Source organism: Carassius gibelio, chromosome A20 (assembly GCF_023724105.1).
Source record: "Carassius gibelio isolate Cgi1373 ecotype wild population from Czech Republic chromosome A20, carGib1.2-hapl.c, whole genome shotgun sequence".
Taxonomy (NCBI): Eukaryota; Metazoa; Chordata; class Actinopteri; order Cypriniformes; family Cyprinidae; genus Carassius; species Carassius gibelio.
The window spans coordinates 22,901,077-22,924,692 of record NC_068390.1 but is presented as its reverse complement, the minus strand read 5'-3'; the positions used below and the strand labels follow the sequence as shown (position 1 = coordinate 22,924,692).

Here is a 23,616-nt window from a genome sequence, read left to right as displayed (position 1 = left end):
TAAAATAAAAAATAAACATGTTAATTATTATTATTATTATTATTATTATTATTATTATTATTATTATTATTAAATATTTAATAATGATGATAATAACAATGATAATAGTAATCAATGTTTATTAATATTATTATAGTTGTTATTGTTGTTTATTTATTTATGTGTATACATGTCTCCCAAATTTTAATGTTTAGCATGTTTTAATGTTTTTAATTGTGTCTCAGAGCATAAAAATAAGATTATGGGGGTAAAATAGTTAAAATAGTCACTGTAACCGTCTCAGTAGAAATTAATAAATCAGAAGGGATGTAGACTTGTTGTATATAATGTTGTAAAGGTAAGATATCAGGAACTATGCATTAGCTTAAATGAAAAGTAATGGTGTCCAGAGGTGCAGGCCTCGAAAAGACTTACATTCATATTTTAAGGATAAACTAATCAGAATCCGTAAAAAAAAAAAAAAAAAAAAAAACAGCCTTGCTACTGAGGTTTTCATTATGAAATCATAGCCACATGGACAGAATCAGTTCACTCAGAATAGAAAGAGACTGCATCATCACAGATGGTGCTTGAGGGCTTTGACTAGTACCTGCCTGAGTGTGTGTGCAAGCTTTTGTTTGACCACATTTGTGTGTGTGCATTTCAATTTAAAATGTTTGTATTCATGCGCTTTAGACCGACTGAGTGCTTTGCTGGCTTGAACTAGTGGATGGTCACGGACAGCCTAAAGGCTTGGCTTCTGTTTCTGAGTGTGTGTGTTTTTGCTTTTTCTCCAGATGGTAAATATGATCTGTTTCACGGCTTTGGCTGTATACAGTAGCTAGTTTAACTTGTGCAATTCTGCTTGTGACTGCATTTGTTTATTTTATGGCAGAATGCATTACAACAAACACCTACTGCATCTAATCTGAATACAAAGCCCCACCTTGTGTAGGAGGCCCAGCCTTCATGCTCCGCAAGCAATTACCCTTAGGCTCAAGGCCCTTCCTCCACAAAAATTATAAGAATCATTCAGGTTTTAAATTAAAAAAGAAAATGCAGTAGGTCTATTAACAAATTTGTAAACATTAATGTTACTGCAAAATGTATATAATAAAATAATTTAATGAAAATATGAATGGCAATGACAATATGTACTAATATAATAAGTGCTAATATGTGCAAATGTTACCTTAAAGGGCTATTTCAATCCACTCTGATCCATATACTTTCTCTATTGATGTAATCTAATGTAGTCAGGTTGATTACATTTCATTGAAATAAAACAGTTAATTACCACATGAAACATACTTTTAGCTTGCCTGACAGTTTGATCCTGTCAAACGTGCACAAACTGACAGTCACCACCATAAGCTACTACTAAATATTGTAGAAACATAATTTTCTGTAAAGTTGCTTTGTAATGATTCGTATTGTAAAAAGCGCTATACAAATAAACTTGAATTTAATTGAATTGAATAAAGTCGTTTTAATTTATAGTAATAAATAATAATAATAAGAGGCAAATACAATTTTTATGACTGCATTATTCTGAAATGTATTTTATATATATATATATTTATATATATATATATATATATATATATATATATATATATATATATATATATATACTTATATATATATATATATATATATACTTATACTTATTATACTTATATAATGTATAATACTATATTATTATTATTATTATTATTATTATTATAGGGGACGCTATATTTAAAAAATATATTTTAGATAAATGAAACAGGATAATACATGTAATAATGTAGGCTAAATATTCATTATATTAAATGACAGCTGCAACTAACAATAAAATAATAATAATAATAATTATTATTATTATTATTTATTACTATTAGTAGTAGTATTAGTAAAAGTCTGTTTTATTTTGTTTTTTTTACAGAAAAAAATAATAAAAAATTAAATAAAATGTGTGAAAATTAGAATAATTCTGGCAAATGGCAAAACCTGGCCAAAGCTTTATTTAGAGAGTCTCGGGGGGATACAGAGAAAACTCTCTCCCCTCCTCCGCCATGTGATGACGGACAGACTGTATTACCGGAGCGATGCTTGAAGTCACTCTCATCAGCAACAAAGCGAAGCGACAGCAGCAGCAGCACTGACGTAAACTATCCACCACATCACCGGAACATACGGACCAGGACCGACACCATATCGTCTCCTCCGAAGGACATATGGAAACGGAGCGCTGAGAGAGACGTGATGATGCTCGGACTCCGAATCACGGCAACATTTCAAATGCGCGTTAAATGGAGACTCATGACAAGAGATGCTGCAGGGTGCCGCATTGCCTGGCCGCTTGATGATGGTAGGATAGAGCAGCGCTTTTAACCGTGATGCTCGTTCTTAGATGCTTTCGGGGTGGGATTTGTAGTCGATCGAATGCCTCAGATTTGATCATACGCAAACTAAGACGATTTCAGCTTGCTTAAGCCATACATGCATACACATATACAATCGATTAGCATGACCAGATGAATGTGAATTTACGTTGCAGAACAAGCATTAATAAACCCACAATACAGGTGAAATCAGAAGGAGTATATGAGGTGAACTAACAGTGTCGTAGCTTACACTCAGGACCTTCTCTGAAGTCAGGTTTTTATTTGCAAGCGCTGCAGTGATAGGGCTCTTTATGATTGATATTTTCATCATCAGTTAGGAAATATATATTGATAGTATATAGAGTCAGTCTTGGTCCAGTGTAAGGACAATGACTCATTTACAGGCAGGCCTCTCTCCAGAAACCCTGGAGAAAGCCAAGGTGGAGTTAAAGGAGAACCCCGACACATTACATCAGGACATACAGGAGGTGAGGGACATGATCATCACCCGTCCAGACATTGGCTTTCTCAGGACAGATGATGCTTTTATCCTGCGCTTTCTTAGAGCCCGGAAATTTAACCATTTCGAGGCCTTCCGCCTCCTGGCCCAGTACTTTGAGTACCGGCAACAGAACCTTGATATGTTCAAGAACCTCAAGGCCACCGATCCGGGGATCAAGCAGGCTCTGAAGGATGGATTTCCTGGGGTTCTGTCCAATTTGGATAGATATGGGAGGAAGATTCTGGTTCTGTTCGCGGCGAACTGGGATCAGAGCAGGTAGGGTGCTATTGGATTTTGGCTAATTGTGGGTAATGAAGCGCACTGTCAGAGCCGTCTTTTCAGCACAAGTCTTCTGTCATTCACTAGAGCATGATGTTGAGCCATTATGAGATGTAAAGTGTTACCTTGTATTTAATCTTAACATTACAGCGTCTATTTACTGTTACAGTAAATACAGTAAATACTGTAAATACTGTTTAACATTACTGTTACTATTTCTGTATAGGTCATATAGAAATTTTATTTATAGACAAACAGAGATTTTATTAAACATTTATACAACCTTCTACAGAAAATTTGATCTTACCTTCCAAAGGATGGTGTCCACCAGTTGAGAGATCTTTAAGAGACATTTGATGGTGTGATCATCCAAGCCTGACCCCTGATGACCTTTGACCTGGCCCAATATTTTATATGATGGTCCTTTATATCATTGTGTTTTTATTTACAGTATGACAACATAAATTCAACATGGATGCACCAAGTGCCTGTGGAATCTCATTTTTTAATTAACTGATAAATCTCTCAAAATGTGTAATCTCATTAATAAAAAAAATATGACCTTGACATACAGTTTAAGGGTCTCTGGTCTCTTGTCACATGTCAAAATGGCTACCGTCATGTAAAACATGCTGACTTTGATTTGGCAAATAAGAGGTATTTATGCATTTCTTAATCTATTGAATAACTGATCTGAACAAAAAAAAAAAAAAAAGTATACCCATATATAGCCTTCAGTAATGTTTCATCTTAAATTTATAAATTAAATTAAATGTATGCATTTAGCAGATGCTTTTATCCAAAGCGACTTACAATGCATTCAGGCTATAATTTTTTTTAGCTATCATGTGTTCCCGGGGAATCAAACATTTTCAGCAAATTACATTTTTTGGATGAGCTACTTTTTTTTTTAAATATCTTTGAATTTATTGGACTAAAAGCTCTACTATAATTTTGTTCTTGCAGGTATTTTGTATTTAATTCTATAATGCTAAACATTCATACATTTTAAGTGTCCAAACACTTTTGGGGGTAATTGGCAATACATAAATATATGCATTTATTTGTTTGGGCACTTTGCATTACTATTACTATGCATCATTTAAGATTACATTTAAATTATATATTTTCATGCTTTTCTTCAAATGTAATTTGTTTTAATGTTGTGAGAAATCCGCTAACTGTTGGTGTTTAGTCTCACCTCTATAGACTGGAGAGCAGATAGTGCTGGAGTCCATATCAAACAGCCTTTGAATTCATGCCAGTTGCGCCATTGCCTAGGGATAACAGGGCTCTTGGCATCCTCTCATAGGAACAATGTGTGATGAGCACTACGGTCAAGCCGTGCCTTATTTGCTACATTTATTGCAGCATTATGGGGAATGTAAATCCCTGAAGAGGTTTAAATATATACAATATATAAATAAATATAAATAAATACAATATAAATACTATATACAGTACAGACCAAAAGTTTGGACACACCTTCTGATTCAAAGAGTTTTCTTTATTTTCATGACTATGAAAATCATAGATTCACACTGAAGGTATCAAAACTATGAATTAACACATGTGGAATTATAAATGGAATTATATACATAACTAAAAAGTGTGAAACAACTGAAAAGATGTCATATTGTAGGTTCTTCAAAGTAGCCACCTTTTGCTTTGATTACTGCTTTGCACACTCTTGGCGTTCTCTTGATGAGCTTCAAGAGGTAGTCACCTGAAATGGTCTTCCAACAGTCTTGAAGGAGTTCCCCGAGAGATGCTTAGCACTTGTTGGCCCTTTTGCCTTCTGTCTGCGGTCCAGCTCACCCCTAAACCATCTGGATTGGGTTCAGGTCCGGTGACTGTGGAGGCCAGGTCATCACTCTCCTTCTTGGTCAAATAGCCCTTGATGCCTTCAGTGTGACTCTACAATTTTCATAGTCATGAAAATAAAGAAAACTCTTTGAATTAGAAGGTGTGTCCAAACTTTTGGTCTGTACTATATATATATATATATATATATATATATATATATATATATATATATATATATATATATATATATATATATAGTGTGTGTGTGTGTGTGTGCAAACTTAAAAATGCAAGTCATGCATAAACATTTAGCTTTTAGTTTGTTTGCAAATCTTCCTAAAGGCTTGTGTTTATTTGTAGGTACACTTTTGTGGATATTCTGCGAGCTATTTTACTTTCTCTGGAGGCAATGATAGAAGACCCCGAGCTACAAGTAAATGGATTTGTCTTGATCATTGACTGGAGTAACTTCACTTTCAAGCAAGCTTCCAAGTTAACCCCAAGCATGCTGAGATTGGCAATTGAGGGCCTACAGGTAACACAATTGTCTGTTTTTAATCTTATGTTTAAAAAAAATCAACGTGGATATTACAATGCATTCTTTCAATTTGTACCTTCATGCATATGTTTTTGGAAGCAATCCAACATCAAATATGTAATGTTCATAAAGTGTGCTTCAGGCGTGAATAATAAGAATTGCATAGGGAAATTCTGGATGTGTGAGGCAGAACAGGTGCTTGTAGAGGAATCCCCCTCCCCTCAAACATTTGCCATTCTCTTTGTGAGTAAAACGAACAGGTGCTGACCTAACGCAAGGGAACACAATCTGCAACATACAAAACAACAACAACAAAAAAAGGCCAATGCATTGGAAAATGTGATTAGTGTGTGTCTATAGTATAGTTTGGAGTTATTCAAGTTGTTTTTTTTTTATATATATTTTTTTAAGCATCTTTTCTGAGATCCATTCATTTTAATAAAGTAAAAAATGTTTGTGCTAGAAAATGGTCACTGCATTTAACTAAAGCTAATCTGTGCACAGACATTGTCCCTTTCCAGAAGCAGCCTCTTGAAAGCTCTCACTTAGACATTGCTGCTTTGAGGAGGGTTTGGGTCTGATATGACATGTAGGCAGTGCAGATTGAGGCATGTTAACTGAATATAAATGCGGGTCCATGATGATCCCATTCCATATTCCAGTGCCTCTTCAGACAGATTAGCTGGTCGCCGCCATTAGCATCTTGCATCCACAATGTGCTGTTCACAGTGAGTGGGACATCGCTTTTGTAACTGTTTGAAAGGAAAACAATAGCGTAGATTGAGGGAAAACAGCCAAAGCTAATTAGCTGCAGTTCAAAAGAGTGCTCAGAAGCTAACTTGTCAGCAGAAGTCACGATTTACTTATTTAAATATTTACAGGAATTCAGATTTTTAGTTTTTACTGCTTTGATCATATTGCATGCAAAGAAAATTACAAAGAGCAACTTCTAGGATGAATGCATGCATTTACAGATATACACCATTGTTCAAAAGTTAGGAGATAGCATGGTTATCTTTTAAAGAAAAAAAAAATTCATTAAGGATTTCAAAGGTTAAAACAATTGAAAAGTTATTTTGAACTTTCTATTACTTTTTTTTTTTTAGCAAGAAAAAAACAAAAACACATCGTGCCTTCCACAAAAATATTAAGCTGCACTGTTTTCAAGACTGTTAATAATAAGAAACTTTTTTTTTTTTTAGCTCCAAATTAGAATATTAGAATGATTTTTGAATGATCTTGTGACACTGAAGACTGGAGTAGTGGCTGCTAAAAATTCAACTTAGCCACCACAGTAATAATAAATTATTATTTCAAATATATTAAAACAGAAAATAGTTATTTTAAATTGTAATGATATTTCACAATATTACTGTTTTTATATATATACATATAAATAAATGTATCCTTGGTGAGATTAAGAGACTTCCTTCAAAAAAAATAAAAGAATCTGAAGAACTTTTGAACAGCAGTGTATGCTGATCACACTGGAATCCTACATGTGTATATGTCAGATGATGTATGCTAATAAGAGGTGTGATGGCCCATGGTTCTGTTTTGAAACTGACAGACCCACGGTATGTACATTGAGTCATTAAACATGACGTTTAGAGCCAGTGGGGAAATCACACAGCCCTTTGACCCAAAAGTGCAGGGTCATGTGAAGCGTTACATCAGTCTGATGACATTGTTCATATGGGCATCTGTCTGTCTCAATCATCAATGTAATGAAGCATCAAAACCGTTTTTTGATGGCTCAGTGCTTTATGGTGTTTAAGTCTATCATCATATCAGTGAGTCAACACATAAGACAGAGACAGAAAGAAAGAGAGGACATGGACAGAAGGAATAGGAGAGAATACTTAAGTCCTTTATGTTCTTTTTTGTAATTCCATTTGAAGTCTATTTGATGATCTAAAACTGCCAGATACTATCATGTATGTTTTGCCAGGTTGAAAAATAACTAATTTATTCTTACTAGAAGACCTCATGGTTTGCGGGCAATGGGCATTCCGTGTTATTTGAGGTAATATGTGTTTACTGTTTAATTTACAGTAGGGCCATCTATCATGTAAATTCTCTTGCAAATGGTGGCTCAGAAAAGAGCACTTGATGCACAGAAAATGGCTGTTCTTAGTAAAATCAATAAACAGAAACATACTGACGAGTCAAATAGAAGTGAGGGAAAGTGTTCATGGCTTTCCTGGAGCAGTGCTTTGTTGTTTCTACCTTTGTTGTTTGGTTCTGTGCTTCGGACATGCCTTTTGTCTCTCTTAGTCTTGAGAAATAACCCACGCTTGGCAGCCAATCACAATGGTCCAATCTTCCCCAGCCCACCCCATGCCGAGTTTCCCTGGCAACCTGTCCAACCGCCATGCTATGCACCCTCCAGATGGGCTGTGCTCACAGAGAGAGATGCACTCATGTCACTCAGCTACCGCCGTATGTGCATGTTTCTATGTAGGGCACTTAAAGTGCATCTTAGAAAGCACAGGAAGTTCATTGTCCTGACAGACTGACATGCATCACATTGTTGCATTCCCGTAAAAAAAGCAATTTTATTGCACTCTAAGGTTTATTTTATTGCTGAGGCTTACATCAATTGTTGGAGTATCAGCAACGATTTTATTACTATTATCATTATTATTATTATTTTATTTTTACATATTATTTGTACTAATATATATATATTTTTTTTTTTTATTCATTTTATTTGTAGGTATTACTTGTGTGTAGTTTTTTATTTCATTCAAGTTTTGCTTGTCTGGGACTGATGTCAGTTGTTGGAGTATTAGCAACAGTTTTATTTTAATACTACTCCTATTACTACAACTACTAACATTTCATTTATACTGTACCATTTGATTTGATTTGATTTGTATGTTGGTATTAGTTGTGTGTAAGCAGTTTAGTAAACTTGGTGACCTTGCAGAATATCTTTCAGATCATTTCCCCAGGAATACAGAAAGGCTGGGTTAGGTTTCTGCTGTTCTTGCCAGATACAGTTCATTGACTCAACCTTTTATTACAGCATTAAATCTTACAATATATCGGAGGTATTGAGCATGCTTTTAATAGCTGTCCCACAGATGTCTTCAGACAGGCAGAGGGGTCTATGTTATGCATCTTTACAAACAGTCAAATCCTTTAAGCCATGCTGACTGATGTACATCTGATTATCATTAAAGAAAGTGGTGAGTGAAACTTAATCAAATGATGGATTTTAAGCGCTTTCAGTGGCACGCTAGCATTACACCTTGGCTTTTACACCAAAAGCCAAATTATAGAATGTAACTTCTCTTAAAGGGATAGTTCACCCAAAATTACAATTGTGTCATCATTTACTCATCCTCATTCTTTTTTTTTTTTTTTTTTTTTAACTATGAAATAGAGGTTCTTAAAGAAGTTTTGTTCTTATTGTGAAGAACGTTTTAGTACTCTAACCTTTTTTTAACTATATAGAATCTTTTGTACAATGGAATGGATGTTAAATGATCTTCATGGATGCAGATAAAGAACCTTTATTATTTCCAAAACCAATGCATCTTCTTAATTTTCAATACCCTAAGACATTTTATTAAAGTTTATTTTCTTTGCTTGAACAGCTGTGTGGTCAGGCTATGAGGTTTGTGCAATATTTATAATTCCCAGTAGTTCCATAAGCAAACACAGAAAAGCATGATCCAGAGGGGTCTTCTCAGTCCCTGTTTAATCAACAGTGCAACTTGCACATGGAAAGGATTTGCACTGGCACATCTGGATGCTAAGATCTGCTGCAGCCTCCAAGGAAGCAAAGAGCTTCTACAAGTCTTGCATATCTGGGAAATGGCACTAGACATATCTGGGCCTGCAGGACTGAAGTTAGACTAATTGTTTTGCTCTCTGCAAAGTGGCACAGTTGTGGTCTCGCTCTGTTTATCGCACTATAACGGGACTGTTCTGATCTGTAGGGAGCTGACAGCTAGTGAGTAGAGCTTCGTCTTTTTGTTAGTAGCCTTGTGTTGCTAAGCTCAGTGGGATGGATCTGGCAAGTGTAGATAAAATGTCTCCTGTAGAGTTCAATTATTGATGTGAGCAATGGTAAGTGTCAGAGCGTGATGCTTCATTTTTCGGGTTTGCTTAGTTATGGTTAATTTGTCTTAGTTTAAGACAAATATTGCTAATGGGATGTTAACTGTATGTATAGCCTTAGCTTCAGAGAGTACAGATCACAGACCACCTGATGTATAGTAAACACACGAAAATGGCAAGAGTGGCCTGTTATGCCGCTTAAGTCAGAATGTGCCAATTTTTGCACAAAAGTCCACCTGGAAACAATGTTGTTGTTAAAGTTAGCACACTAGATTGCATAGAGTTTTCAGGGGTTGGACATTAAATCATAATGTTTAATGAGCCAGTAAGATGAAAATTCTAAGCTTCCTATCACTGTTTATAAGTCCTGTACATTAGGTTTAAATCCATCCAAGGTTAAAAAACATTGTCATTTTGTCAAAATATCATTTTAAAATTACTTCAATTCTCAGAGATCCCCAAACGGTTTGCGCGAAGCTGTTCAAAAGATTCAGTTTCCTTAAACCCCACCTTTCGGTAGCATACTGTGTTCTGATTGGTCAACTGACATAGTCAGGTTTGATTGGTTGTTCCGCACACACCTCCAAGGTAAACTATGCGTTAGCATCTGTTTGGGGTGAATTATGTCTTATTCCTCTCATCGCGAAGCAAACAGTAAAATAAAAAACTTGAACAGTCTCGCTGCTTTTTCTTCTGTGTGGGTGTATTCAAGCCGCGCGCTTTAGTATGAATCTGAATAGCGCGTTCCGCGCGTGGGCGTGGTCACATTAGATGTAACGAAGGGAGACATGAAAAACAGACACCGTGTTGTTTTCATATGGATTACTTTATCACAGAATATCTGTTTTTCGGCAGCACTTGTTTAGTTTTAAAGTAGTCATGTCAAGCTTTCTATAGATATCTCTCTCATGTCTCTTCCTTGAGTATTCACGGAGTTACACTTCAGTTTAATGACGTGTTTGTACATGACGATCAGCGCAGAGAAAGGCTGCAGACAGCACACATACTGATAAGACGCTCGGGAGAAAACAAACACATAACTTCATAATCATACTTGCTCTTTGTTCTAAATAAAGTTGGTAATGAACCATCTTTTATGGCCAAACACTTTGAAAATCCCGCTTTACTCACCGAGATTAGAAAAGCAGTCATCAGTGAAATGTTGTGAACACAACAAAAGGGATTTGTTGTACTGCTCTGGTATTGTGGTGAAAATGAATTTTAGCCATTGGTTCTTCTGATCTTCATTCTTTGGCATGGTCTCCTCGACATGATGCTCTCACACCAAACAGAGCGTCTGTGTGTGGGGGTGGGGCTGGTCATAGTTCCGTTTCTCCCAACACGGTAGGTGGAGATTATTATGCAAAGTGTTCCTAGTGACGTACATAGAGATGGGCAAAAGATTTGAAATCTATAACGACTCGTTTCAGCGATTCAGAGTCGACTCCTTACTTTAGAAGCCAATAACTTTATAAATCGTGTACTTTTTGGTTTAGTTATTTGCACATTGTTTACACAGATGGACAGCTATATCATACACTGTAATACAGGTCATTTTTGATTTCCCATCTGTGTGGCTCTTTAAGAGTTTTCATTTGGTAACAAATTTTTTTTTCTTTTTCTGTCAAATAAAATGGTTTTATTTATGAATAGGTGGAACTGCAAATTAGGAATAGTACTGATTATACACTGAAAATGATTTTTATCTTGTTTTCCAGTGTAAATATATGAAACTCAATATTTACTTACCAATGAAAAAAGAGAGATAAACATATTTCAAAATTAAGTATATTTAATTTCAGTGAAGAATGTTTTTTCCTTCAACATTTTGTTAGATTTCTCACAACATGAGACTTCTTTTCAGATCTCATGTAATTTAGCTGTTATTACAGGAAATTAAGATGGAATCCTAACCACATTTTTAAGTGTAATTACATCAAAATTTGGTGGTGATGGATCAGGTATTTTGGATGTTAAATAATTTTCTCAAAACTTGCATTTGAAAGCAAACCACCTACATTCTTTTAGTGAAAAGTGAGAAAATCTTGATCAGAATAGGCCAGAATGTGGACCATAATTAATGCTGATAAATAAATTCTGCCTACTGAAGACTATTGTATTTTAGGGTCACAAAACCTTTGTTTTCACCTTTGAAGACTCTTAGAAATCAGCTATTGATATATATCCAGGAATCCTGTCAGTGAAACTAGGACAGCTCACTGACTCTGACTGATATGTATTATTTGGTAAGGGGACCATGATAAAATACTTACATTTCCTAAGGCTACGTCTTTTTTTTTTTTTTTTTTTCTCAATTACCTTGCTGGAGTTCAGTCGTGTATCATCAGTGACTCTAGACAAGAAAAGAGATGGAGGTTTCATCTCAAGCAAAATGCACAGATGAAATAATCTTATACAGAGACTAAAAACAACCCCATAAATCTCTAAGCAAAGCCAATCTTTGATAAACTGTAATTTAGTTGCACTGTTTAAAACCGGTAATTATTTAAAATTGCAGATTGATGTTTTAAATGGTTCCTGATTTCACGATGAGGCACTTTGAAGAGCAATTATCCTGTGGCTCTACATCTTTCCAGTCAATCTGACCTGCTGCCAGAATGTGTGTTAGCTGCTTTGTATTCAAGCTAATACAAGCAAACAAAATCCTTTTTCAACAATCCATTTGAGCGCAGTACTTGACCAAAACAGGGGCATTATGCTTAAAACCCAGATCACTCCCTAAGAGTCTTTTATATTTTTATGAGTAGGTAATGTAAAAAAAACGAAGAAAAAAAAAACTTGGCCCTAAAAAATATTCTGTGTTTTCTAATCTGCTTCCTGCTCTGCTGTGGTAGCAGTGTGGAAACAATGTGTAATGAGCCCCCTTTACAAGTATGACACTTTTTAAATTCCAGTCACTTCTTTATTTTTATTTTTTTCAGTAATTTGTTCCGAAAAAATACTTTAGTTAATATTTTGTCAGCTCAGTGCACAAACAGTGCCAAGCATAGGATGACTCATGAATATTAATTAGATTATGTGACGTTCATCCTGTCTAATTTAGCAAAACTAGCTGTGCTAGTTTCAGTGACAGGATTCCTGGATATGAAACCTGATTTCTAAGAGCCTTTAGAGGAGAAAAACAGGTTTCTCAATCCCAAAATATAAATAGTCCTCTGTATTCTTAGATTCAAAAAGTGAAAGAAACCTCTTCAGAATATTTAAAAGGAATTTAGTACAATATGTTTTTAAAGTTGGAGCTGAGTTACAATAGCTGCCTTGGATCCGTATAAACTGGATTATCCAATATTTGTGTATGTGCTGTGTATTTTATATAGTATAATGTGAGCAGTTGTAAGTCAAATCTCCTATGTGCTTGAGTTGTGCTTTATAAAGTCACATTTACTTATGTAGCGCTACAAGATACAGTTGTACAATACAGATTGTTTCAAAGCAGTTTCACATTAATGAACACGAAAATAGAGTGTTAATGTTGTAAACTAAATTCAGTTTCAGCTGGGCTTCAGAAGGCAATAGTGTCATTATTCATCTCACTTTAGGTCAGTGTTGTTTCTATTTAGTTCAATATCTGCCAATGTTGCAAAGTTCAAACATGAAACAAGTTCAATTCAGCTACAAGGACCTCTAAAGAAGATATCTGTGTACAGCTCATGTCTCTTTTTGATCAATTTGTAGTAAATGCTGCATATAGAGACTTTAAATTTTTGTGGTGATTCTGCTTTTTTTATTTATTATATGTATATGTTTTTCTCCCTAAAAAAAAAAAAAAAGAAAAAAAAAAAAAAACCTTTTATTGCCCACTATGTCGTTTACTAGTATTTGTGAAAATTATTTTTACACCTTTTTTTTTCTTCTCAATGCAGCTCACTAGGTTGTGGAACTGAGTCCTAGATTAATTATGGGAGCTCATGTCTGTTATTTTTTAAATTGAATAATGCTTTTTCAGCATTGAAGGATCAAATTAATTCTGAGCATCACGGCAGCTTCCCCTCCCCCGTTTACCTCTGTCTCCTCCCAGTGTCACACTGCAAGGGGCACAGATCAATCAGGTTTCACCAGCTTACACCAGAGTTGAGCAATTCATGTTTAATGCAGCTAAGACCTTTATCTTTCTCGCTAGCAGCGGGGTCTCAAAGAAGAGATATCGTCGTGTGCTGACACCACATTCTGGCAAATGTCTCTTAGCCCCTCCCCTGAAGCGGCAGGCCAATCGGCATGTGTTTGCATCATCTCTGTGTGAGATGCTGCACCAGATCCAATGCCCATAAGCCTGCATTCTGCCACCAGACTCTGACCTGGGGGCCTCAGTGGCTACGGCCCACTTGCTTGCAGATGTCCATCTTCAGCATTACGCATGAACATAGTTCTGATATGAAATGAGACAAGACTATGATGTGATGACTCTGATTTAAAAATTGCATACTACAGAAAAAAATGCTGTAAAAGTTAGGACTATTAAAATAAATAATAATTATAACTAATTTCAGTTTCAAATAAATGTTGTTCTTTTGAACTTTCTATTCATCAAATAATCCTGACAATTCAGATTTGTCATCACAGGAATATATATATATATTTTTTTAATCAAATAAATGCAGCCTAGGGGCTTCTTTCTCATAGACACATGTTTACATCCTGTAAATTGGGACTGGGATTTTTGTGAGTTTAGCGAATCGACCTCAAGACAGCATCATTATGAAGCTTCCCAGAACCCTTGCAGTCAGCTTTATGAATATGGATTACTGTTCAGGGCAGATTAGTGAACACAGCAAAGTATTTATTACCTTCAGCGGTGTGATATCAGGAGAAATGGGAATTATGTCTGCTTTTTGGTGTAATCCTCTGTGGAATCTTAAACTAGACTAAAGGTACAAATTAAACTCTTAAAAAATCTTGTAGGTACAGTTAGGAGAGATGGTCATTGGTAACATGTAATTAGATTTTTTTTTCTCTCTTCTCAAATTCAGTTATAAAGTATGCTGAAAAATGTATTTAAACATAAAGTTATACACAGTCCACTTCAATGTTTAAAGTAGTAAATATAAACATTATTGGACTATACTTGACTAGAAAAATTTTTATTTCAGTCTTTCTACTTGAAAATTTCACCTTTCACACAATTAAGTGTGTTGTTTCTTTTGCTCCACTAGTAATTTCTAAGTGAAAATTGTTTATACACCATTTATTTCACAGTACTATTATTTAATTTGAATTATTTAATTGTAATTATAATAATTTTAATTTTATGGAATATTATTTATATAATAATATGGTCGTCCTTTCTATGGTTTTTGATGAATCCACATGTTTTGCCCTCGTCAGCTGCCTTATTTAACGTCTTATAGTCTTATAGTATTTTGTCCATTCTCGTTGATGTTAATCCATTTATCTAATGTGGATTCATTTACTTGTCTCCTGAATATTCAAATTAAAATACAGTGTTTGTTGATTTCCTTTGTCTTCATCCGTTTGTACCTCACCAGGCGGTGTTTTTTTTTTTTTTTTTTTTGCTGTGTTTTTTCCCTTTTTTTCATCATGGACAATCCAAGTGTTGCCCTTTTATGCCAGGAGCAGAGGGACTGCTCCCTAGAGACTCACACCAGCTATTTTTTGGAGTTGGCATGCCTCACGCACTATCCATACCAGTCTCTTTGTGTGTTTAACATTGCGAGCCTCAGCGAGTGGTCCAAAGCACGCCTCTCTGGGAATGGTCCGCCGGACAACTTCGCCACATGTCTGGAGTGGAAGCTGGAGAATAATGGACTATACTTCTTCGTCTGAATCTCCTGTGTCTCCGCTGTCTTCACCCAGCCCAGAATCTCCTGTGTCTCCTCTGGTTCTGCCCAGCCCAAGTCCTCCTGTGCTCCCTCTCCTGTCTCCTCTTAAACCAGCCAGTTCATCAGCCCTGTCTCCGCTGGTACCTGTCAGTCCCTCAGCTCACCCTTAGTCAGCGTGATCTGTGTGCTCTAATTTGCCTTGGGACTTCCAGACCCCAGGTCCTCCTTGGCGTGAGGATCCCCTGTCTCAGCCTCCAAGCCCTGGACTCCACCGTGGTCCTTTGACCCATCAGCTCCGCATTGGCTCTTAGCTCCCTCATCTCAACCATGGCCCATCATCCCACCAGCTCCACCAGGCACACTCGTCCCTTCAGCTCCACCTTGATCAATCGTCGATCGTCCGCCACCTCGGAACTCCACTCCTCTGGCTTCACCTCATCACTCCAAACCTCCAGCTCTGTCAGGCGCCTCCTTCCCTTCAGCTCCAGCTCCATCTCCATCCTCAGTTGCTCCAGCTCCCCGTGGTCTTCCGGAGCCCCACCTCTGCCTCAATTGTCTGAGACTTCATCTCTGCCTTGGCCACCGGGAACCTAAATGTCACCCTGGCTCTCTGTCTGCTCTGCTCCATTTTGGGCTCCTCATCAATCGGCTCAGTCTCTGTCTGGAGTTCCATCTGGCTCCTCCTGCTCTGGGCTCCTCCCTGGCTCCTCCCTCCAACCACTCTGCCCTGGCACTATGGACCATGCTCACTCTCCGTTGCCTGCTCCTTGCCTGCCCCACGCCCGCCTCCTCAACCCCCACCCTTCCTCTTCTGTTGGACCTTTTTATTGACATGAGGACATTCCGGGAGGAGGCAAACTGTTATGTTCATGATCCGTTTTGGTTAAGTTTTCTGTGATTGCCTTTCACCTGCCTTGTTTGTTTCTATGTTTTTTGATTAATTTGCTCATTAGTCATTATCTAACTCCCTCCACCTGTTTTCCCCTTGTCAGCTTCCTTATGTAATGTTTTCTTCCTGTTTGGTATCTTGTCCGTTCTCATTGTTGTTTATTCCTTTGTCTAATGTAGATTTATTTACCTGTCTCCTGGATATTCAAATTAAAATACATTTTTTGTTGATCTCCTTCATCTTCGTGCATTTATACCTCACCAGCCCGTAACAATATTAGGTCTGCTAAATATAATAATAATAATTATTATGATGTTTAGTTGTTTACTTATTTATTTATCTTTCTCTACTACCCATAGGATAGCTTTCCAGCAAGGTTTGGAGGGATTCATTTTGTTAACCAACCTTGGTACATCCACGCTTTGTACACAGTCATCCGGCCTTTCCTCAAGGACAAAACAAGAAAAAGGGTGAGATAATTTTTTAATTTCAAGAGTTATTGACTTGTCTGTTTTCATTAATCACTTTTATTATATTCTGTTTATGTACACGTAAAGAACATTGAAATATACAGGCTTTTGATGTTTGATGCAGGAATTTTTGACGCACAGTGCAATGCCATTGAATTTAGTTCAAACCACTGAATGGTAATGAAACTATGAACAAATAACCCAGCGAATAACACATTTTTGTTTGTTGTTTATTAAGATTTTCATGCATGGAAACAATCTGAACAGCTTGCACCAGCTAATCTTGCCTGAGATTCTGCCGTCTGAGCTGGGTGGCATGCTGCCTCCTTACGACATGGGCACCTGGGCCAGAACGTTGCTGGACCACGCGTATGATGAGGAGACGGACTACTGCCCTGAGTCCTACACCTTGTCTGTCAAAGACCTGGAGAAAGATCTGTCCCCTAAAACTATGAAAAGGTCTGTTACTTGATGATCCAGCTTTTCAGTACAATTGTTTGACGTATGTTTGATTTAAGTTTTATGCAAGCATAGTGGAATGTTTTAGTATTATTTGTTATCTTTGTATTATTTAAATAGGCCGGCAATTTTTAACTCTAGTCCTCGCGACACCCCAAACCATATCCTGTGATGTTCACTTCTTAGGGCACTTAGGGTCAAATAGAACAAAAGTGATAAGAAAAACATATAAAATATGCAGAGCTGGGGGGATCGAGGAATCAAGTTGAAAACTGCCGATATACAGTAGGTTATGTTATTTTAGTATTTATTCATATTTTAAATTAGATACATATTTTCCATATAATATTTTATTTTATTTTTTATTATATATTTTCTTTTATTTTCAGTTACGCCAAACAATTTTTAATCATTGCGATTTTAGTTTCAGTTAACCATTACCCTGGTGTTCATTAAAACAAGCCCATGAGGTCACCAAACTGCCATATTATGTACTGTATGTTGTTTATTTCTAATGTGTTTGTTGAATGACATCATTTGGTGGCTTGCCATAGAAACAGCATTTGCTTATTCGCAGTCTTCATTCAAGTAGAATTATCAAGAGAGTCGCTCTGGATAACAAAAATAAGCTGCTTTGCTAGAGGCATAAAGAAGCTGCAGTGTTTGTTAAAGAAGTCACATTTGAGCTGCACACTGTATGTTTCTTCTTGGTTACGGTGCTTAGCAACCGACTCCTTAGTTTTATGCTTAAATGCAGCTCTTCTAAATAAAATAAGCACTTTGGGATGATCTTACTGAATGTGTTTGACCGAGCGACTTGAGCTCATTTCACTGATCAAGACATGGTGAGGTGTCTCGACTTACTGGGTCATGAAATGAGGGAGTATAGCTGCTGCCAGGAGATGCATTAAACGATGCACTGCCTATGCATGGACACCTACGGAGTGTAAAAGAACACGTTACAGAAGTTTTCCTGTGTACAGAGACGTTGGCTACCAAATATAGCCTAGTTTGCAGTGGCTTATTTTGCTCTCGCATTTGAAGAAACTGTTTGGATTCTATCAAAGCGCCTGGGGAGTGAAGTATTTGAAAGAAAGTAGGTCTTAGATGTTCTTCTATTGCTTAGATCAAAGTACTGTTCTTTAAACAGCTTTGGCTACTAAACTAAACCTCCCAGTCTGCACATAACACATAACACTTTGCCGGAATCCTTCACCCTGCATTGTGAATTATTCTCCAGTGTTGTATTATTAAAATAATTCATCTTGTTTTAGATTGCTGGTGATGATCTATACTGATATTCAATTATATCTATTCAGTCTCATGGATGTACTCACAAACAGGTTATATATTGGGGCTTTGGTTTACAATAGTGAGAAACGATCCCATTAGACTCAATTAATGATTTATTTGACCTGTAATACAATCTACTAAATTTGACTGTAAAAATATACATTTCCTTTAATCACGCATAACCTGTCACAACTAAATTGCTTGTATTCACAGCATATTTTTTTATAGTTTATTCTATTCTGAAAGGTGAAACAATATAGTGTTGACACTTTTAAGTGGACAAGACATTTACCTAGCCTTTTTCATTTTTAAAAAATACCCAATTATTATTATTATTATTTTTTTTTTTAATAATCAATACATTTTTCATGGTAGCTTTTGTATATTTGTCATATTCATGCATGCAAGATGCATCAGCACTGACATTTCTATTGAATCAAGCAACAGTGTTGTATTTACTGAGTGCTTTAAATTTCCACTCACTAATACTCCCTAAAATGTCATTATGTTTAAATTAGTGTTAGATTATGATTGCTTGAATTTTAAAAGCTAACACCTCCCACATTCTTCAAAAGGGTAAATTATTCAGAGCAATTAAAACCACACTTCGTCCTTTTGTCGGATCTGGAAAAATCACTTTTTTTTCCCCCAACACAGTTTTCTCTTGTGTTTGCATTGGGTTGCACTCAAATAGCATGGATTTTTGCTCTGACGTTAGTGCAACAGCTTTTTTTGAGTCATTCTGTGATTTTATTTTATTTTATTTTTTTGAAAAAAGGTGTAGATCATTATCCTCAAGAAACATCTTGCGTTTCATCTCAGATATTTTTTGCTGTCTGCTGAGTTTGTCACAGAAACAGGTAGGATTTCTCAAAACACCCATTCAGTGATGGGTGTCAGGTAGTTTTTTCATGCATTGTACTGAAAAAAAAAAAAAAAACATATCTTACTGCAACTTTAATTTGAAAATTTAATTTAAAAAATGCAGTGCAAAGTGAATTTCTTTTGTCAAATCTAGCAGTTGCTTGATAAGAAACATCTGTTTTTGTTATATTTTCGTGATTACAATCACGGTTCATACATTAATGCGTCAGTCAGAGGAAAGTGCCCCAGATCTGCACATGATGAACGACAGCACACTGTCCTCAAGGCTTCTAATGCCTCTACGAGAGGGCTAAATCAAAAGTAGGCCAATACAGTGCACTAAGATGATGTTCCATTACACATCCTTCATTTTAAATGATTGTGACATGCACAATGCATCATTAATTTGAGTGTGCAGCGCTCTGTTAATGTACCTAAATGTTTCATTGCGGTCCAAATGTCTTAGAGTAAACGTCACTATTTTGGGTTATTTTTTTATATTTCATGTCATATTATATGATCAGGTATTAAGTATTATCAAGCATTATAGGGTGAAAATGGGTTTATTTTTACCCTATAGGGTTCATTTTATTCAGATTTAAAATGCACTGACTTTCAGGACATCAAAGATGTAGATGAGTTTGTTTCTTCACCAGAACAGATTTGGAGTAATTTAGCATTACATCATTTGCTTCACGATATGTTTATTGACTGGGGTCATGTGGATTACTTGTGAATTTTTGCAATGCTTTTTATCAGCTGTTTGGCCTCTTATTCTGCTGGCACCCATTCTTTGCAGAGGATCCATGGGGTAGCAAGTGATGCAATACTAAATTTCTCCAAATCTGTTCAAATTAAGAAACAAACTCCAAATTAAAATTTTTGGTTGAACTATTTCCTGATTTGAAGTTTTTGCAAATTATGATGTTCTTATTTAATTTGTGGCATGAAAATTTTATTAATAATAATTTAAATAATGTATTAAATAATAATCTTATATATATATGTATATATACATCTTCCTCTGTTGTCAACTTTTCTTGTTTATTTTCACATTTAAATTAAGAGTACATTTTTTATCCTAGCTTTTTAATGCACTCTCAGGATTTTTCATTTCTTAGCGGTTTATTCATATTTTGTTTATACCCACAGGTCCCAGTCCGTGGTGGAACCAGGTGTCCTGAAACGACCAGAGAAAGTGAAAAACGAAGAAGAAAACATGCAGCCACTGCTTTCTCTGGACTAAAGGCTTTTAATTCCCCAGGCAACGAGGAAACGCCAAGCCCCGTACACTGGGGAGGAGTGCACCTTGTTCCTATAACACAAAGGGGGAAAAAGTATAAAGAAAGGAAATGTTATAGAGCAAAAGAACACACAAACAGCCTCCAGGAACAATACAGAGAGCTGCCAGTTTAAATGATATTTTTGAAGCAAAGAGCTGACGGCGGGACTTCCGTATGTGATTGTCAAGTGCCAATTCAAATCTGTAAATACACTTCAGTTCTAGACGTGAGATTGAGGGAGTAATTGTGACATGAACCTGTAAAGACTGCTGTGAATATCCTGTGTGTGCTTCTTGTGATTGGTTATTATGTAGAACACGGTACAGTAGGATGGGTAATCATGCTTATAAAGATTCACAAGCTTTGGGGTAACCTACATTTATAATCCCCAAATCAGGTTTCACAGCGAATACCCCTTTACAAAGAAAAGATTTTTCTAATGAGCGTTTGCTAATATTATTTTAACACATGCTTTTCGGTTTAGTATTCTTACAGTATATCCCAGAGGGGTCGAATCACATTTAGTAGACTTTAGCTGATTCTTCACTGATGGCCTTTTTGTTTACACTCTGTCGTAGATCTGTGGAATATCGCTTTATTTCATAACCATTTCCACATTAGACTAAGTTGGTTTCCAAGGCATTTGTATTCAAACAACAAAATACCGTCTTTGCCATCTTTCCAACTTCAGAGTCATTTTTGCTAAAGTAAAAGGAATAGTTCACCCAAAAATAAGTATTCTCTGTTTATTTACTCACATATTTTAGTATCACCGTTGTAGTTTCTATTAATATTTTTATTATTTTTATTAACTTAATGAATATTTAAAACTCTATATGTTGACATATATATACTTGCTGCCCATATGTTGATATTTTCCCATGAAAACACAAAAGGAGAGTTTTGAGGAGTTTGGAACAACACGATGGTGAGTAAATAAAGACTTTTTGGTTGCACTATTCACTGTTACTCAAACACAGAGGATTCCACAGAACCATAAATAAGGTGTTGTACAGTGACACATGCTAGTGCATGCTTCCACATGCTTATCTTGGTCAGCTAATGGTTTAGATTGTGTGAAAATAGTTTACTCTAAATAACTCAGCTGTTTTATGGCATGCTGTGTTGTCATTCGTTTTTGGCAATAGGTTTTTACAGCGGTTAAGTTTTAAGCCCAAACGAGTGAATTTAACGCACAGATAATTTCACCATTTGATACTTTGTGAGTGTGTGTAAGGAACAAGGGCAATATACACTACATTTAAAATACATACAAATCTTCCAGGCTTTAGTTTTTTGCTGATATTTCTTTTTTTCCATGGGAGCAAAAATCCTCATTGATTTTGAGCAAATGGTACTTCAAAAAAAGAAAAAAATCTATATAAATATGTAATCAAAGCCTCTAGCTTGCCTAAACAGTCAAATTTAGGAATACTGTGGTCATCTTTCTATTTTGTGTATGTAACATTCTGTGGGAACAGGTTTGTACAGTGACTCAGTTTGTTTTTATTTTCTTATTCTCATATAAATCAATAGCTACACATACATTGTTGTGCACTTGCATATATGATGAAACATACAATATGGATGCATTGATAGCATCTAATGTATTTAACATTTACACAGATTAAGGAATCAATAGATTACATACAGTACAATCAGCCACCAATTTTATGAATCTCCAAAGTTGTTAGTTATATATAAGATGCTGTTAATACATTACTTGTACACATTTCAGTGTTTATGCAAACATCCCTTAGAATGTTTTCCCCATCCTTAGCTTTTGAACACTAAGACTTTGCAATTTACATCAAGCAGATTAACAGTCCAGATTATGACTTTTTATATTTTGCTGATATAGTTTGTGTTAAGCAAGGTGATATCCGTTTTTTATTTGCCAAAACTAAAGCCTGCCCACTCTGATGACTCATTGGGCTTCTAAAATCTTAAGGAGCGAAAATTGTTTCTAAAACCTTGCTTTACTATCCTGAACAGAACCGGGGGGAGCAAAAAATGTAAAAGTTTTGAATCAGAATGTATTTCCCAGAGAGTAATGTCAATACTCTGGGTTAAGAGAATGGTGTTCTAATCAGTATAGTCATTATTACACTTCCTGTGTCACGTTCAGATATTTTGAGCAGGAAGGCCTCAAATGATGGTGTAAATTGTTTCAGCATATATTTAGCATATATTTTATTGTTAATGCCATAACCAGTATTTTAATACACCTTGAATTTATTTGTATTCCTGTATATGTTTTGTTCATTGTGCGTAATGAACAGCCTTGTTTGTATTTTAGGCAATCGGAATGTTGACCAAATTGTTTCCATTTTTCTAGCCTTGCTTTCTATGGATATGTACATGTATTGCCATTACGACCAAAGCAACCCTGGGTCAAAGAAACCTACAATTATCCCCTGCTTTTCTAAATACTACAGAAACAATATTTCTTTGATTGTTGGCTTATCTTTTCCTTGTCACTTTGATTGTATAATAAGGTGTTAGTGCTGAGAAGCCCATGCAGTATAGAGGTATTATCATGCAGAACAATACATGTGGTTTAAAGGAACATGTTGAATGGAAGTAAATATGTGTATATGTCTTTTCAAAATGCTGAGATAAATTATGTAACTGAAACTAAACTGCGAAAGGAAAAAAAGCAGCCAATAAATATTCATATGCATAGTTTAAACCTATGAATCAATTTTTCTTTGAACTCAGCTCTTAATTTTGCTTTGTTTTTAACAGGTTACATCTAATAAGATGAATGGCTTCTGTTTCTTTCCCAAGCTCTCCCACAAACATATGTCCATGTACTCTAAGTTTGGTACTAAAATTCCACAAAAAGAAATAAAAAAAAAACAAAAAAAAAATAGGGCATTGCTTTATGGCAGCAACAAATGCATGAGTACAGTTATGACAGCGGTATATTTCCAACAGTGAATTCCACTCATTTAACTGTAGGGGCGTCAAAGTCCCAAAAATGAAATAAACTACATACTGTACAGCTGCTTTA

The 23,616-nt window shown here is 35.8% G+C and overlaps 1 protein-coding gene across 1 annotated transcript; it reads left to right on the top strand.

Moving 5' to 3' along the window:
• The first annotated feature begins 2,035 nt into the window (after window positions 1-2,035).
• Window positions 2,036-23,292, top strand: LOC127938061 (clavesin-2-like). Its single transcript, XM_052534454.1, has 5 exons — window positions 2,036-3,126; window positions 5,296-5,470; window positions 16,591-16,701; window positions 16,940-17,160; window positions 20,470-23,292. Exons 1-5 carry the CDS (start codon window positions 2,738-2,740, stop codon window positions 20,561-20,563), a joined length of 990 nt encoding a protein of 329 aa, XP_052390414.1. The 5' UTR covers window positions 2,036-2,737; the 3' UTR covers window positions 20,564-23,292.
• The last annotated feature ends 324 nt before the right edge of the window (window positions 23,293-23,616 follow it).

Bases quoted from the DNA above. Each gene is read 5' to 3' on its own strand.
- LOC127938061 (XM_052534454.1), top strand. From the start codon at position 2,738: ATGACTCATTTACAGGCAGGCCTCTCTCCAGAAACCCTGGAGAAAGCC. The intron at 3,127-5,295 runs GTAGGGTGCTAT...GTTTATTTGTAG, and splicing joins GCGAACTGGGATCAGAGCAG to GTACACTTTTGTGGATATTC. The intron at 16,702-16,939 runs GTGAGATAATTT...TTGTTTATTAAG, and splicing joins AGGACAAAACAAGAAAAAGG to ATTTTCATGCATGGAAACAA.